The sequence below is a fragment of the Lutra lutra genome, chromosome 2 (assembly GCF_902655055.1).
Source record: "Lutra lutra chromosome 2, mLutLut1.2, whole genome shotgun sequence".
Lineage (NCBI taxonomy): Eukaryota > Metazoa > Chordata > Mammalia > Carnivora > Mustelidae > Lutra > Lutra lutra.
Window position 1 is genome coordinate 176,781,352 of NC_062279.1, and position 18,769 is coordinate 176,800,120.

The following is an 18,769-nucleotide window of genomic DNA, read 5'->3' on the forward strand; positions in this document are numbered from 1 at the left end:
CCTGTGTACTGAGGAATCTCACCAAATGTTGATCTAATTATCTGATTAAAAAAATCAGTGACAGTATGAATGATTAATATAATTCACTTATTGATTGTGAAATGAAAGGAATAAATCTCTAGCTAGCAGAAGGACACAGGGTAATTTTGAGTAGAAAGCCCTCCTTACCTCCTCCCTCTCAGAGTTCTCTCCTCTGAAAAGTACATTATGCCAACATTTTTTTAACATGTAACCAGCATATACAAAATAAAAAGTATCATATGTCAGAGATGTTTCAGAAGAGGTGAATAATGAGAATGTCTTATCTGATTTTCCATATTTTAAGTTTCCAGGGGCACCTGGGTGGGCTCAGTGGGTTAAACATCTGACTTTGGCTTAGGTCATGGTTTTAGGGTCGTGGGATCGAGCCCTGTGTCAGGTTGCATGAGGAATCTGCTTGTCCCTCTGCCTCTCCCTTTGCTCTTGATTGTGCATGCTCTCTCAAATAAATAAATGAATAAAATCTTTTTAAAAAGACTTTTAAAAATAAAATTTCCTATATAAATAAATTTACAAATTAGAGAATAAGAATATTATTATTTTTTCTTTACAAAGCGTAGTCTCCATACACCTAGGGGTCAGTGAAACACCTCTACAGAGAGGGTGGGTTGGCATGTGCTTTTGGGTATTTAGCAGAATGAAAGTTTTATTGTTACTCTGTAAAATTATTTTCTTTCTAACATAGTAGGTATGTTTTATTGGGTATAAAATCTTTGTTGTGAGTTTGTTGGACATTAATTTTTTTTTTTTTTTTGGTAGAATGGCAGAATGTAGTGACTTTGGGAAGCTTTTCAAACATGGTTCGCTATAGTCACCCATTTATTTGTACACTGAGTCAAGTGAAGTCATACTCCACAAATGTTCAGAAGGAAGGACAGGGATCACAGACTCTCAGAGTGGAAAAAGTGCCATCATTTGATGAAACAGGTGTGTATAAATCTTTTAAAATCATTTTTTTTTCTATATACTGAAATAGCTTGTGTAAGATTATTTGTCCCTTGAATGTTTGATGGAACTTATGTACAAAACTATCTGGGTTAATGTTTACTTTGTGGAAAGCTATTAAACTGCTAATTTATTTTCTTTTAATTTTTCTGCTTTTGACTCAGTTTTGGTAAGTTCTATTTTTTTCTGGGAGTTTGTCCACTTAAACTAAATTTTTAATTTACTGGCATCAAGTTCATAATAGTCTCTGTATACTCTTAGCAGCATTTATAGTTATATCTTTTTTTTTTCATTCTTTTTTTTTTTTTTAAGATTTTATTTATTTGACAGAGAGAGATCACAAGGAGAGAGAGAGAGAGAGAGGAGGAAGCAGGCTCACTGCCTAGCAGAGAGTCCGATGTGGGACTCGATCCCGGGACCCTGAGATCATGACCAGAGCTGAAGGCAGAGGCTTAACCCACTGAGCCACCCAGGCAGCCCTTTTTTTTTTCATTCTTAATGGTGTTTGTCATTTTCTTGATTAATCTTGCCAGAACTCTGTCCATTTTCTTATTTTTCCAAGTAGTATCTTTTTACTTTGAATATTTATATTATATGTTTGTTTCCTGTTTGGTTAATTTTTATTCTTACCTTAATTATATCCTCCTGTTTTCTTTGTGCTTATTCTGTCATTCATTTTTTAATGATCAGATAGCTGTATTGTTCGTTAATTCTGTACCTTCCTCTTCTTCTAAAGTAGGTGTTTAAGCCACAATAGCTCTGGTGGATTTGACAGTCTTTCCTTCAACAATTGTCCCTAAAATTTCGCTTTATATATTTTGTAGCTATGTTATTAGATAAATAAACATTTAGAGTCATTTCATAACACTAATGCATGACACCCTTTCTTTTTATGTAACAACTCTTTTTTTTTAGTGTCTCTACCAGATGTTATTAGTATTTGCCTGTTTTCCCATCCTTTAATTTTAACCTTTTTTTGTCCTGATTTGATAATCTTTGTCTTATAATTAGAAATTTAGTCTGTTTATATTTACTGTTATCACTGATATATTTAAGCATATTTCTGCCATTGTCTCATGAGCTTCCTTGTGGGTTTTTAAAAATTTTTTTTAATTTAATTTTATTTTTTAAAGATTTTATTTATCTGTTTGTGAGAGAGAGAGAGCGCACAGGCAGGCAAAAGTAAAGGAAGAAGCAGGGAGATGGAGAGAGAACCTAAGTAGATGTGGAGTCTGCTGTGCGGGTTGATTTCATCACCCTGAGATCACAACCTGACCTGAAACCAGGAGTCTCACTCACGCTTAACCGACTTTGCTACCCAGATGCCCCTTTGCTCATTTATTTTTAAGATTTTTAAGTAATCTATACACCCAACATGGGGCTTGAACTCTAAACCCTGAGATCAAGAGTCATATGCTTCACTGACTGAGTCAGTTTTCAGTTATCTTTTATCTCTTTTTGGAACTCTAAGAATTATGTTAGATCTTTTTGCTTTATTTTCCATGTCTCGAAATCTCTCTGTCGTATTTTGTATTTCTTTATCTTTCTGGCCTGAATTCTGGATTATTTTCTTAGATCTGCCTAGTTTGCCAATTGCCTTGTTAGTTAGCCTCTGGTCTACCGGTTGATATGTATGTTGGGTTTTTGTGTTTTTTTTTTTTTTTTAAGGTTTTATTTATTTGACAGAGAGAGAACACAAGCAGTGGGAGAGGGGGAGGGAAAAGCAGGCTTCCCGCTGAGCAGGGAGCCTGAGGCAGGCCTCAGCCTGAGCCAAAGGCAGACACTTAACCGACTGAGCCACCCTGGCACCCTGTATGTTGGGTTGTTAATTTCAGTGATTATATTTTTCATATCTAGAAATTGTTTATTTTTCACCTTGCTTATTTATTCTCTTTGTTCCTTAAGTTTTCAAACTCCTGTCTTATTACTTACCATATTAAATGTGTCTATTTTATATTCTATAAATGAAAATTGTATCTGAAATTTTTTGGTTCTTACTGTATTATCTTTTTACTTTGTGCACTCATTCATGATGCCATATCTTTGTTTTTTATTGAGAATTATTCATTTTCCATGGAGTTTAGTGTTTTGGAACTATTCGAAGTCTCTCTGGATTGAAGATGCATTTCTGCATAGTTTGCTTGTGCCTCACTTAGCTGCTAGGAATACAGCTTGGGACCAAATTAACTTAAATTCTTTGCTTTAGACTTTTTAGACCACTTTGGTAGCATGAATTCAGACTGCAGACTTGTGTGAGGGCTGACTTAGCCTTATGTTTTTCATCCCCACTATTTAACACCAAAGGAGAGGTTGGCATGCTTTCTTGCTGTTCCCTTCTGTGTGTGTGTGTATTTTTTAGTTCACAGTTATACTGTCTGTCTAGCTTTTTTTCTGGGTGTCTCCTGTTAGATGTTCCATCTGGAATAGAATGTAATCGTCTTCTCCTGTCTCTCATGCCCCTAGCAGCAATGGAAGTAGAAGCTCAAAGACTATAAACCTCAACAGAGGGACACCTGGGTGGCTCAGTTGTTAAGCTCTGCCTTGGGCTCAGGTCATGATTCCAGGGTCCTGGGATTGAGTCCCACATCGGATTCCCTGCTCAGTGGGAAGCCTGCTTCTCCCTCTCCCACTCTCCGCCACTTCTGCTTGTGTTCCCTCTCTCACTGTCTCTGTCTCTCTGTCAATTAAAAAAAAAAAAAATCTTTAAAAAAAAACCACCTCAACAGAAATCTTAGAGGAAATGTTGGTTGGCTTTGGTGTTCTCAGTCTGTAGAGGTTCAGCTTTCCTTTTGTTTTTGCCCTCTTTGCATCGTTTTTTGTGAGCTTAGCGATGTGTTTGAAAAGATTTTGTCCAGGATATCTAGTCTGCTGTGCAGCATTAAAATGAAGTCCTTTATTCATTTATTTATTCAAGAAGTATTTTACTTTTAAGGGTTTTATTTATTCGTTTTGGAGATAGAACGGGGGGGAGCAGAGGGAGAGGGATAAGCAGACTCTGCTCTGAGGGCAGAGCCACACTCAGGGCTCTATCCCACATCCCTGAGATCATGACGTGAGTCAAAATCAAGAGTTGGACGCTCAACTGACTTGGCTATCTAGGCACCCCAAGATGTATTTATTGAACGCTTTTTATATGGCAGCAAAAGAGAATGACTCTGAGTTTATTACTAAAACGAAAATTAAAACAAAGTTAAGCAAACAAAAATCATACTGCATGGTAAATACCACGGCGGAGGAAGTACTGTGTGCTGCAGAAGTACTTAGAGGGGTATTGAACTGAGTCTTGAATGGTTGAGAAAGTTTTCCATGAGGAAATGTTACCTAGTTAGGGACCTAAAAGAAAATTAGGTATTGGTGTGATGAATGGTAGAGAAAGGCAAAACTGCAAGTGTTTTAGTGTAATTAGGTTAGTGAGTATGGGACCTGGTGCTGATGTTGGTAGTTTTGAGAGCACAAGGGATGAATATTAGGTGGTCAGCAAAGTCAGATCAAGGTTTTGTTGAGGAATTTGGACTTTGTTTTCTAGACACTGGGAATCTGTTAGAGTATTTTAAGTAGGGGAAGTACTTGATCAGATTTAAAATTTAGAAAGATAATAGTTGCTGACTAGAAAACCCATTGGAAAGGAAGGAGAGTGAGAGCAGTATTACAAATGAGGGTCTAGACTAAGATAATGGCGATGCTTTTTTTAAGTGAGTAGATGAACTGGAGATTTAGGAGCTGAATAATTAGGACTTGGTGATTGAATTTAGGAAAAAGAGAAGAGAATCAAGTAAAGCATAGTGCCTGGTTACTGACTGGATTGGATGATTGTGTAGATGATTCATTGATTTCTAAAATTGGGAATACCAAAACGAGTGTGTATTTTAATGAGAAGATGGTGATTTAGTTTTGGACATCTGAATTGTAGGTGCCTCTGTGACATCTTAACAGATGACTGGTAGGCAGTTGGGTGTGCTGCTTTTCTGTTGTGAGACATCATCATCTCATCATCTCTTGGCTGGATTACTGCCTTCTCCCTGGGCTCCTTGCTTCTACTCTTTCATGCTCATTATTCTTCAGCCAAACCAGTCTCCCTTTGGTTCTTAGTAAATACAAACCTCGTTCTCATTTTAGGGCTTTTGCTCTAGGTGCTTTCTCTTTCCAAGGTGACCTTCTACACATGGCTGACCCCTTTTGGTCACTTATATCTTAGTTAAAATGTCAACTCTGCACAAAGTCATTCTTTAATCACTTCATCTAAAGTAGCCACCCATTCAATTGGTTAAGCGTGTCTGCCTTTGGCTCAGGTCACGATCTCAGGGTCCTTGGATTTAGCCCTGTAGGGAGTCTGCTTCTCCCTCTGCCCCTCTGCCTTGCTTGTATGTGTATGCATGTGCTCTCTCTTACTCTCTCTCTCAAATAAATAAATAAAACCTTAAAAAAAAAAAAAGTGGCCACCCAGTCAATCTTTAATATTAGCCTAATTTTAATTCTCTCTGTGAATAGCAGTTAATAATACCGATTGATATTTTCAATATTTCTTTTATTTCTCATTCCCTCCTTGTTTCTAAAGCCCCATGAAAGCAGGAGACTCAGTGCCTAGAGCAGTGGTTTGCACGTAGTAGGGGTTTAATAAATATTTGTAAATGAGTGAATGCAGAGTTCTAACTTGGGGAGAGATTTAGGATTAGCTATTAACTATACCCTGGAGATAACTGAAGTCATGAGTGTGTTTGGGGCAGTTCAGGAAGGGAGTTCAGAGTGAGGAGATAAGATCTTCCAGTACAGAAATCCCCAGTGAGTCAGGGGCAGATGAAAGAGAAGCCTGCGGAGAATACTTAAGAAGGAGCAGCCTGGAGAGGTAGGAGGGAAACCAAGGAGAATATGGTGTCAGAAGTAGAGCGTGTTTGAGGAATAATAAACATTTCAAGACTACCTTTTCTTCAGTTGGATGCCTTTCACAGGGGAATATCTTTTTTTTTTTTTTTTAATTTATTTATTTGACAGAGAGAGATCACAAGTAGACAGAGAGGCAGGCAGAGAGAGAGGAGGGAAGCAGGCTCCCCACTGAGCAGAGAGCCCGATGTGGGGCTCGATCCCAGGACCCTGGGATCATGACCCGAGCTGAAGGCAGAGGGTTTAACCTGCTGAGCCACCCAGGTGCCCCATCACAGGGGAATATCTTATAGATTCCTCGAGAAACCTGTGCTTGTGTTTACAATGCCTGTTTTTCATCCTTTTTCCTAAGCCCCATCCTCCCTCTGGGCTTCCTGTGCAGTTTTAACCAATTCGTTCTCTTTTCCTTGTGGTGATGGAGAACTGCAGAGACGAATATTGATTGAGAGTTTGCTATTAGAAGATGAAGGGATGGAGAGTGTAATGAGTCCCTCAGTTCCAGAAATAAGCATATTTATTGGAACATAGAAATGGGAAAAGAAACAAGTGATAAAATCATACAATTAAGAAAAAAATATGTTATAATACTCTTCTGAGGTGAACATAGATTCAGGCAAAAGCACTTAATGTTGGTTCTGCTATACAGAATGTTTGAAATTGAAATCCATGACCAGGTTTCTTTTTTCTCTGCTGACTGAAATAAAAATGGTAGTTTATTTTCTTATATTAGAAATACATTGTTTACTGATGGTTTTATTTTGGGTTCAATTTTTCAGAATTTGCTTAGGTCAAATTAGAACTTATTAGCCATTAGATAGATAGCAAGTAATTGCTTGATTGAAAGATAATTTGTATATTTAAGGATTTGAGATTGACTTTTGAATAATTCAAATCACATGGTAAAGTCAGGAACAGCTCATTAAGAGGCAGAGACTTGCTAAGGAATCCTTAAATTTTTAAGGAGCATTCAGATGTTTTAAATTTTAGTAAAATTAGTTTTAATTTTGCTAATGACAGCAGATGTGTGGCAAACAGCCAGGGGTTGAGCTTTAAACAAGTGTCTAGAGATATTCATGGATAGACTATCTAGTTATTTATTGAAATCATAAAGATTCTACTCCAGTGATAGAGTATAAGTTTATAAAGATGTTGGTGTGCAAAATTAGTATTCAAACCTGTTTTTGAACCATTTACTTGCATTTCTTGTTTATGATTCTTAGCACTATATTATTAGTTGCATCTAGACCATTTGTAGTGAGAAAAATAACCAGAAATATCGGTCTTAGAGCAGATTGTTTCATGTGATTGGTTGAATTACTTTGATCATTGTGGAAAAGTGGGTTGTCTCTAAAACTTTTGACAGTAGATTTTAGCTGTTTAGATATTAGGTGAGTGATTAAAGGTTTTCCCTTACTTTTGTCTGCCCTTTTCTCTCTTCCCACAACAAAATTTTAAGAAATTGATATATAGACTTTTATAAAGATGCTTTAGAATTTGCAAATAAATAAAAATAAAAATAAAAGCATATTGAACTGTTTGGTGTCAAATGTTGTAAGCTGTAGTTATTAATTAGTGTGTTTTAAATTTTAAAAAAAATTTTTAAGTAGTCTCTGTACCCAATGTGGGGCTTAACTCACAACCCCGATATCAAGAGTTTCATGCTCTACCAACTGAGACAGCCAGGTGCCCCTAAATAGGAGTGTTTGATACTATCATGACCTACTTAGGATTTGATATATAGTTAAAGCCTTTTGGATTTTGTGTATGTGTTTTAGTAATCAAAACATAATATACCATGTTAAGTCATTTCTCCAGTGGCTTTCACTAAAAAAAACCCTAAGGATATACTAAAAATTAGATGTAAGATTTTTGCTTTTATTTTTTTATTTTTGAAGATTTTATTTATTTTTTTATTTTTGAGAGAGGGAGAGAGGCACAGAGGGAAAAGGATACTCTCCACTGAGCAGGGAGCCAGATGCAGGACTCAGTCCTAGGACCCTGGAATTGTGACCTGACCTGAAGGCAGACTGAGCCACCCAGGCATCCTTTGCTTTTATTTCAACGAGTTTTGCCTTTGTTAGTGCCTAGGCTGTTGGCATGTAATTTTTTTTTTTAAAGATTTTATTTATTTATTTGACAGAGAGAGATCACAAGTAGACGGAGAGGCAGGGAGAGAGAGAGAGAGGGAAGCAGACTCCCTGCTGAGCAGAGAGCCCAATGCGGGACTCGATCCCAGGACCCCGAGATCATGACCCGAGCCGAAGGCAGCGGCTTAACCCACTGAGCCACCCAGGCGCCCCTGTTGGCATGTAATTTATCTGAAAAACCTTTGAAGGAAGGTAAATCAGTGGCTTAGGCAGAAATTCTCACCAAGATGGCATTTCAAATAGATGCTTTGAGGTATCTGTTCTACTTCTCCTTAGGGTGATAGGTAAAATATAGAAAGAGAAAACTGAAGAAACAACTGGACTCAGAAAAAGATGTGCTATGTCCAAGGAGTGTAACAGAAGGTGCTGGACTGTGGTCTGTAATCAGGCATTGGCCACCAGGGGTTCGGTTTGGTTAGGATAATAGATCTATAGGCGATACATGCATAGCCAAGTGCTGGAGTCAGACTCATTGTTTGAACTTACCCACACACATATCGGAGGCTGAACTGGCTTCTTCCATTTGTTATGTGAGGCTTTGTCTTGTAGGAGGCTGTAAGTTAGGGAGGCAAGAGGGAAAAAGAGGATTTGGATCCTACTATTTGCTCTTTTCCAGACTGGATAGAGGGATGGGAATTTCAAACTGGCAGTAGGAAATCTGGTTCAAGACAGAAGGATCAGATTGAGTTTTGAGCTAGAGCATGAGAAGGAGAGTGAAAGGATATATCCTATTCAGAATAGGATGTTAATTAATTAATTGTTAATTAATAGGATTGTAATCCCCAAAATATAAAAGTACACAAAGGATCATATTGCAATGTATACATTTCAAATCAACACATTATACACCTTAAACTTATAAAATCTTGTATGTCAATTGTATCAATAAAAAAATAAAAATGCATGAAAAATCCTAGCTGTAAGAAAGCCAACAAAATCAAATGTGTATTATCTCTAGATGATGCTAAAATAACAGCCTGAATTGCTTTAAAAGAAGTTTAATATCCTCAGTACTCATATTTGAAATACATACTGGCAGAGTAAAACCAGAACAAATAAATCTGGAAAAGAGCCAATTAAAAATCTTAGAAATGAAAGTGTAGTCACTAAAATAAAAATTTAATAGATTAGGGGCACCTGGGTGGCTCAGTAGGTTAAGCATCTGACTCTTGGTTTTGGCTCAGGTCATGATCTTAGGGTCCCAGGATTGAGCCCTGTGGTGGAATCAGCTTGAGATTTTATCTCCCTCTTTCCCTACCCCTCTGGCTCCTTCTCACTCTCTAAAAATAAATAAATCTTTAAAACAAAAGTTTTTTTTTTTAAAGGTTTTATTTATTTATTTGACAGAGATCATAAGTAGGCAGAGAGGCAGGCAGAGAGAGAGAGGGAAGCAGGCTCACTGCTGAGCAGGGAGCCCGATGCGGGGCTCGATCCCAGAACCCTGGGATCATGACGTGAGCTGAAGGCAGAGGCTTAACCCACTGAGCCACCCAGGCGCCCCAAAACAAAAGTTTAATAGATCAAATAGTCATCGTCAAGTGGAGGATTAGTAAATTGAATTGACCCTTTGTGTGCATAGGGAAGCAAAAAGACTAAAAAAAAAAAAAATGAAAAGGCACTTAAAAGGCATAAAGCTCTCGGCTACATTTAATAGGCCATTTCAGAGAGAATAGAGAAATGGTGGAGAAGTATATAAAGAGATGATAAGAATTTTTCAGATTTCGGCAAAAACAGGAATCTTCAGATCAAAAGTACACTTTGAATACTAAGCAGGATAAGTTAAAAGAAAATCATAGATTTCAAAACGAAACCAAAAACAAGAAAAAACCCAACTTAAAAGCTTCCAAAGAGAAAGTAAAAATGCTATCCAGTTGTTGCTCTTTTGAGGTAGACTTTTTATCTGCCACAATATGCAGAAAACACAGACAGGAGTGATTTGGAGTAACATCCATGGGAGGGTGAAAGGAAAAAAGAGAATTTTTTTTAAGGGTGAGGTTTTTATTACAAAATATCAGATAAAAACATAATAAAATCAACACCTGGGCATTTACCACCCAACCTAAGAATTGGTGGAGAGTCTGAGTCCCTCCAGAGAGATGATCTGTGCAGTTCCTTGCAAAACAAGTATCTCAGATGAACTGTGCTGCCAGTAATGGAGTCCAGATCATGACTTCTTCATTTTTTATTATTATTATTTATTTATTTGACAGAGAGAGAGAAATCACAAGTAGGCAGAGAGGCAGGCAGAGGGAGGGGGGAAGCAGGCTCCTTGCTGAGCAGAGAGCCCGATGCAGGCTTCGATCCCCCGACCCTGAGATCATGACCCGAGCTGAAGGCAGAGGCTTAACCCACTGAGCCACCCACGCGCCCCAGATGATGACTTCTGATAGTGAAGTTAAACTGATGAAAATTGCCAAGGTACATCCAAAAGTAAAGTGGGTTTTGCAGATTGCCACTGATGATTCCAAAACAGCCCGTCTCAATTTTAAATTTGATGCCACACTCAAAACCAGCAGGATTCTTTTGGAATGGGTGAGAGAGCTAAACACTGATGCCATCGGTGTCAGCTCCTACGTGGGAAGTGGCTGTATTGAGCCTGAGAGCTTCGTGCAGGCCATCTCTGATGCCTGCTGTGTCTTTGACATGGGAGCTGAGGTTGGCTTCAGCATGTATCTGCTTGATATCATTGGTGGCTTTCCTGGATCTGAGGGTGGAAAGCTTTAATTTGAAGAACTCAGCATCAAATTTATCAGTTATAAACCCAGCACTGGACAAGTATTTCCCGTCAGAGTCAGACTTGGGATTGAGAATCATAGCTGAGCCTGGCAGATACTACATTGCATCAGCTATCGTGCTTGCAGTTAGTATCTTCGCCAAAAAAACTCATATTAAAGGATCACACAGGCTCTGATGATAAGAGTGAGTCGAGTGAACCAGACTTCATGTATTACATGAATGTTGGAGTATATGGATCATTTAATTGGATCCTTTATGATCCTTCTGCAAAATAGACCCAAACCAGATGTGAGGTACCATTCAGCTAGCGTATTGGGACTGACATGTGATGGCCTTGATCACATTGTTCAGAGCTGTAATTTGCCCGAGAGGCATGTGGGTGATTGGATGCTCTTTGAAAAAGCGGGTGTTCACACTGTTGCTGCTGCTTCTACTTTGGATGGGTACCAGAGGCCAGCTGGGTGCTCTAAGATGTAGGGGCCAGCATGGCAACTGATGTAGCAAATTCAGAATCACGACTTCCTGTGCCCTAAGTAGAGGACTAGGATGTCAGCCCCTGCCCGCGTCCTGTGCCTGGGAGAGGAGGACAATGCGTTCCCCCGCTGCCTGTCCTTCAGCTAGCATTCGCTTGTGGGTGCCATTCCTGTAGCTGTTAACTCCAAGTCTCTCTTGAATTGTGGGATTTGAAGGGACAGTTTAAATTAATTACTGCTAGTTTTGAAATGTCTTTGTAAGAAGGGTTGGCATGGATGCAGCAATATGGAAGGCTAGGGAGATGGAGTCAGTTATCTTTGTTCCTGTGGAAACTAATCGAATATTTGTTTTTATAGGATTTTTATTCACTTCTCATACATGCTACCAAAGAGTGCCCCTCAGCTGCTGAGCAAGTGTTTGTAGCTTCTACTTTGGCAGAATGGGCCAGAAGCTTAGTGTTGTGACCCGTTTTCAAAATAAAGTATCTTGGGGTGCTTCGCTGCCTCAGTCATTGGGCGTCCTACTCTTGGTTCTGGTTCAGGTAATGATCTCAGGGTCCTACGGGCAGGCTCTGCGTTGAGCTCTGCACTCAGCGAGGAGTCTTCTTAGGATTCTTTCCCTCTTCCTGTCCCTCCCTCTCTGCCCCTCTTCCTGATAAAACTTCTTTAAAAAAAAAAAAAAAAAGTATTTTGAGGGGCACCTGGCTGGCTCAATTGGTGGAGCCTGAGTCTCTTGATCTCACGGTTGTAAGTTCGAGCCCTATGTTGGGTGTATAGATTACTTAAAAATAAAATCTATATTTAAAAATATCTTGAAATTAAAAAAAAAAAAAAAAAAAAAAAAAAGAAAAAACTAAGTGACTGTCCTGAATTTTGTGTTGAGCTCCAAAAGCATAGATTTAAACATTTGTGTGTATTGTTTAACTTGTTTTTTTTACTTTATTGTGTGGTAACTTATTGTGTGTATGCTTTTGTGTTTTACTTTTTTCATTACATTTTGGAAAGATTTATCCTAATGGTATATGTGTCTGGTTCATTCATTTTCATGGGGATAATTAGAGTACATACTTTTGAGGGTTGTGTGAATTAAATGAGTTGATAAATGCAAAGTGCTTAGAATAAATAGTGGTTGTCATATAGTAAAGGCTCAAAGAAAGATGGCCATTATTATATTTATAATGTTCACTACTATAAAATCTATGACTATAACATGGTATAATTGTCAGTGCTTATAGACATTTGGGTTGTTTCCAATTTGAAGCAACAGACCAGTGCTGCTCTGAAATACTCATAGACTTTTCTCCTTGTACTCTTGTGCAAGTTTTCTATTAAGGCAAATATATTGACCTAGAAGTAGAATTTGCTAGGTCACAGGTTATGCTTGTGTTCAACTATATCAGATAATGGCAACTTGTCTAGTAAGGTAATTGTGTCTTTGTGTATTTCTACCAGCAGTACATGAATTCTTATTGCTCCATATCCTTGCCAACATTAGATATTGATGTATTTCTTCATTTTCTTCTAATGATGGTTGTAAAATGGCTTCTTGTGGTTTCGTTTGGGTTTTGTCTATAATGAGGCAGCCATTTCTTCATATGTTTATTTGTTACTTATATTTCCTTTCTTTCTTACTGTCTTCTGCTCTGTTTTTCTAATGAGATTTTTTTTCTTGTTGATCTGGAGTAATTCTTAAATATTGGTAGTTATCATTTGTTGATCCTATTTATTAGAAATATCTTCTCCCAATTTGAAGCTTTTCTTTTCTTTTTTTAAATGATCTTTTGGGTGCCTGGGTGGCTCAGTGGGTTAAAAGCCTCTGCCTTCGGCTCAGGTCATGATCCCAGGGTCCTGGAATCGAGCCCTGCATCGGGCTCTCTGCTCAGCAGGGAGCCTGCTTCCTCTTCTCTCTCTACTTGTGATCCCTGTCTGTCAAAAAAATAAATTAAAAAAAATCTTTAAAGGATCTTTTGATGGACAGAAGTTTTGAATTTTGATTTAGCAGAATATACCCATTTTTTCTTGTTTAAGAAATCTGTCTGTACCATAAATATATTCTCTGTTGTCTGTTAGGTGTGTAAATGCCTTAACATGTAAATCTTTACCTGAAATTGCCTATTTATGGGGTGAGGTATATTTAATTTTTAATTTTTATTTAATTACTCATTTATTTTGGGGGGAGGGAGTTGTACAGTTGTCCCAGTAGCTCCTTGATAGTCATCCTTTCCTCATTGAATAATATCTCTACAATAGTTTTTTTACCCCCAAGATTTTATTTATTTATTTGAGAGAGAGAGCACAAGCAGGGGAAGGAATAGAGGGAGAGAGAGAGGGACAAGCAGGCTCCCGCTAAGCAGGGAGTCCAGCATGGGTCTTGATCCCAGGCCCCTGAGATCATGACCTGAGCCAAAGTCAGATGCCTGACTGACTGAGCCACTCTAGGTGCCCCTCAAGAGTAGTTTTGAGTAAAAGAATTTATAGTATGTGTCATCGTTTTGTTCCTTATTTATTTATTTATTTATTTATTTATTTATTTATTTATATGAGAGAGAGAAAGTGAGAGAGAGTATGAGATGGGAGAGGGTCAGAGGGAGAAGCAGATTCCCTGCAGAGCTGGGAGCCCGATGCAGGACTTGATCCCGGGACTCCAGGATCATGACCCGAGCCGAAGGCAGTGGCTCAACCAACTGAGCCACCCAGGGACCCTGTTCCTTATTTTAAAGAAATGCATCTAAATTTTTCACCATTGAGTATGTTTGTTAGAGGTTTGTTTTATTTTTTAAGGAAATCCCTTCTTATGTTAATTTTCAAAAGTTTGAAAGTTGCATGGGTGTTGAATATTAGTGAATGCTTTTTCTCTAGCTCCTGAAATGATTCTATAGTTTTTGTTCTTCAATCTGTTAATTAGGGGCATTGATAGGTTTACTAATGTTTGACTACTCTTGAATTCCTAGGATAAATACAACTTGGTCTGTCATGTATTATCGTTTTTATACATTGCCAGATTGTTAGCTAATATTAAGTTCATAGGTTTGTATGAAAGCAACTACTTATTGTTACTTTTTTAATATACTTTATAGCAGAAAATATAGGCGCTGAACTGAAAGCTCCACTTATTAAGCAAGAGCCTCTCCAAGTAAGAGGTAAATATATTTTATTCTATTTTTCATTATAATGGTGTTTTGAATATACAAAATTAATTTATATAGAGCTCTGTATAATTGTATTATTCTGAGTGGCCTGCCTATTTTTACTTTTCTTTAAATATACTGACTGTAAAGATTTATACTCCTGCTTATAAGCTAATTTCTACTGAAGTTCACTTTGCATTTGGGTTATAAATTTGGTGGTAATTATTTTTTCAAAAGCCCAAAGAAGGAAGTAATGGCAAATAAAAGTCACCCATTGCTTTTTCATTTTTAGAAAAGTAATGTGATTAAACAGACCAGTACCTTTCAGTTCCAGCACGTTCAAATCCAAATAGAGCTTGGACATTCTTGTCCAGCTTTCTTTTTTAGGAATAACTGAGTGACAAAGGCAGTCTTGTTTGCAGCTCTGCTCTTTGTAATGAACTGTGTCTCCTGTCTACAAACCAGTGTGTTTGACAAGGGCAGTAACTCTGTGACTAGAAGCACCATGGCTTTGACATCAGACAAAAGTGGATTCAGTTTGTGGTTCCAGGATGTATTAACTGTATGGCCTTGGGCATTTTCCCTTTGCCACAGTTTTCTCCCCTATAAGACTGTGCTAAAAATGGGATTTCTTTTCTAGTATAACCTTGAAGATGATCCATAGTATATATAATGACAGTTAAGAATAATTAACATTGATAGCTGTCACCATCGTCAATACCCTGGGCCAGGACAGGCCAATAGGGATTTCTGTATACTTTGAAGAAATCTTTAAAAAGTAATTTAAAAAAACACTCAATCTTTCAAAAGAAAGAATAATTAGTTGCTCCAGAGGAGCTCATCTGAATATAGAATTTTAGGATTATTAGAGTAAGCCAGTTCAGAGACTTGAAACTCACAGAAAAAGAATCGTGAACTTCCTTAGATATATTTTTTTCAAATAAAGTTTTGATTTTTATACTGAACTTTATGTTTGGAATGTTCTTCTTATTTTTGCATTTGATTTTAATAGTTAATATGATATTTTAAAAGTCTTTTTTACCTACTGTATTGATGAATCATTTTAGTCTTAATTTGCTCTTTCCACTTCAAAATACAATGGAAAACTTGTTAATTAATATCTGAGAATAGAATATGAAGCAACAGGGTGATAGTTGGAAGTGGAACAGATGACTTTCTGTTGTTTTGCCCCTGCTCTTCAGATATTTGCTTATTTTATTTATCTGTGTCATACAATCGAAAGTCTCAGTATCTGATTTATAAATATAGACCTATATTGAGTGTAGTTTTTGATTTACAGACTATAATTGATGCCAAACTGATACTTTGTTATTGATATCTCTGTTTTTTTTTTTTTGGTTTTTTTTTTGTTTTTTTTTTTAATGAACAACTTGATACTTGGTAGTAGGGAAACAGTTTAATAGAAGGTAGTATTACCTAGAATCTGTAGTAAACGTTCTAGAATTTTTAACTATTTTATATTTTATATTTTATAAAAATATTTCTTATGTTTACTTTAGCTTTCTTATGAACTATGGGGAAACAGTCCAGCAGCTTTAGGCTTTTTTGACTGCAAGTCACATAAGAAATATTAATGACCTACTATATATATATATACACACACATTATTGTATGTAACTGAAACAAAAGCTTTCACAAAACGTACTTATTCGTTGTATGTGGTACTCTTTCTTCACTTTTTATTTGAATTTTTTATAAAATGTCGGTTTTACCCTGCAGTTTAGAAAACATTGAACAAGCATGTGATTTTTTTCTTTTTATTGAAACCTCCTTTTCATTTAGACCCTAGACAATTTATTATTATTTTTTTTAGACCCTAGACCATTTATATTGTACTAGTACAATGTAAACAGACCAGGAATACCTCTACAGGGTATCCATTAGACAGAGGGTTGACATTTGGCATCAGTTACAGATGACTATGGAGATACAATCTAGACGGCTACAAATGGAATTCTGTCCTAATCTGCACTTGGGAGACTTTCTTCTTCTGGTGCCATTCAGTGCATCAAGAAAAACATCAGTTTTTCTGTGAAATTCATTAGTGAGCCCTCTTGAGTATCAGCATATGTTCATCTTCTAATGTGATTTCTAATGTCCATATTTATGCTTTTTTATATTTTTGGACGTAGTCAAAGCAGTCCTTAAGAAGAGGGAGTATGGACCAAAGTACACTCAGAATAATTTCATCACTGGAGTCAGAGCAATAAATGAGTTCTGCCTTAAATCCAGGTATAGTAGTTGTTTTTTATAAAGTGTGGTAGTTCTAGCTCATCTAAATAACCATGTATTTCTTAGAATGTGTTACTTGCTGCTATCCATGTGGAAATTTTCCCATGACTCCTTCCTAAATTGAAGAACTACTTTGTTCAGTTAAAAAAATGTTAAAATTGTTAGCGTATGAAACGGAATTCTGCTTCAGTGTGGGCAATCCAGTCTTTCCTGGTATCTTAAACCCAAAGAAGCAGGTTCTTCAAGACATCTGTATCACATAAGAACCTTAGGAGTTTTATTATTATGTTAATACGTGGCATATAAGATATCTTATCAATAAGATATTTGCATATTTGTATGTTTAGCTTTTTAAAGTGTTGGGTTTTACATTGAAAAAAATAAAATTAAAAAAAAGTGTTGGTTTTTTTTGGCTAGTGGAGTTGAGTAATTTAGTTACATTTATGTTCATACTCCAACTCTGTTGAGCATAAATTATTTTTGTTTTCTGATATCTTTTTGTTATGAATTTTCTTGTAATCATAGATTTGTTGAGATATTTGTCACAAATTAAAAATTTCCCCCTCCTTTTTCCATGTTTACCTAAGCAAGCCATATTGCATGGAAAATTTCTTGACATTTAGTTATCAGATTTAGCCTCTTCCCCCCCCCCCCCCCCCCCCCCCCCGCCCATCACAGCCTCTATGGTATATTATCAAGAAATAAGTACTCTTATAATCAGTTTTGTAACTTCCATACCTATTAACAACCAGTTGTGCCATTGATTGATGTAAAACAATGTCCTGTTTCACATGGAGTATTTCATTTAGTTCTCACAAAAATTTTGTGAATTAAGTAGATTAGGTATTGCTAGCTCCACATTGTAGGCCAGGAAACATAGTAAAGACGTCACTGATGACTCAGCTCATTTACTAAGTCAGCATCATGGGGTTAGAATACATATCTTTGATACCTTGTCCAAACTTTATACTAATATGTGATGGTTGGTTGTTGATTTATTGTATTGTATTTATTTTAAAGATTTTATTTTTAAGTAATCTCCATACCCAGTGTGGGGCTCAAACCCACAATCCCGAGATCGAGTTGCTGCTCCACTGACTGAGCCAGCCAGGCACCCTATAATCTCCCAAGTTTAATTTCTTGGAACTTATACCAGCTTTTTATTTATAGGCCTTTTCATAACTCTTCTAAAATTTCCATAGGAAATTTGATCAAATTTAGAATGACTGTCCGGGTGCCTGGGTGGCTCAGTGGGTTAAAGCCTCTGCCTTTGGCTCAGGTCATGATCCCAGGGTCCTGGGATCGAGCCCCGCGTCGGGCTCTCTGCTCAGCAGGGGGCCTGCTTCTCCCCCTCTCTCTGCCCGCCTCTCTGCCTACTTGTGATTTCTGTCTGTCAAATAAATGAATAAAATCTTTAAAAAAAAAATTTAGAATGACTGTTTAGCAGTGTTGATGAATACATAAACCTTGAGAATGGAAAATAAATAACATAGAATTGACAGACACTCTTTAACTTGATACCTGTAAATAATATTACCATTTAGTATCACCACTTAGTATTAATCTGGATATGAACAAGTATGACTATAAATTTTTAATTTAAATTCTTAAGTAGAGGATGTTACTCTAATCCATGTTTTTTTCTACTTTTTTTCATACATCAGACATTGCAGTGGGGAGTCCATAGCAGATAAAGTACAAACACTAATGAAGGAATTACATCTCTGCCTATCACATTATGGTATTTTTAGTGAGCATCAAGAAAAATTTTTATTTTTTCACTGTCTCTAGACCACATTTTGTGTACAAAATGCCATCTTTATTTAAACTGATCTTTCCAGCCTTAAACTGATCTGTATAGCCTTTAAAGATCAGGATCTAGGTAGTGGCTTTTACCTACCCCTAATAATCTTTCTAAGAACAAAAACTATGTGAACCTTTTCAGAATAAATTCAGCACGTTTCTTTCTTCAGTGATCTAGACCAGCTTCGAAAAATCAGACGACGAAGTCCTCATGAAGATACTGAGTCCTTTACTGTATACTTGAGATCAGATGTGGAGGCAAAGTAAGAACATGCTTCTTCTAGAATAAATGTACAAGGCAAATTTTAGATTAATAAAAACCAATATTGGATAGAGGCTTTTAAGTGATCTATTTTAAAAGCAGAAT

General features: G+C 36.9%; 1 protein-coding gene and 1 pseudogene across 1 annotated transcript in view; both read left to right on the forward strand.

Annotated features, from left to right (window-relative positions):
* The window catches only part of SLC30A9 (solute carrier family 30 member 9), an 85,942-nt gene that overhangs the window by 11,225 nt on the left and 55,948 nt on the right, over positions 1-18,769 (forward strand). Inside the window, exons 2-5 of the mRNA XM_047719189.1 lie at positions 799-966; positions 14,296-14,358; positions 16,500-16,599; positions 18,573-18,665. Of these exons, the coding sequence (XP_047575145.1) occupies positions 799-966; positions 14,296-14,358; positions 16,500-16,599; positions 18,573-18,665 (424 nt within the window). The remainder of the gene's footprint in view (positions 1-798; positions 967-14,295; positions 14,359-16,499; positions 16,600-18,572; positions 18,666-18,769) is intronic.
* LOC125093676 (ornithine decarboxylase-like) lies at positions 10,383-11,708 on the forward strand (annotated as a pseudogene).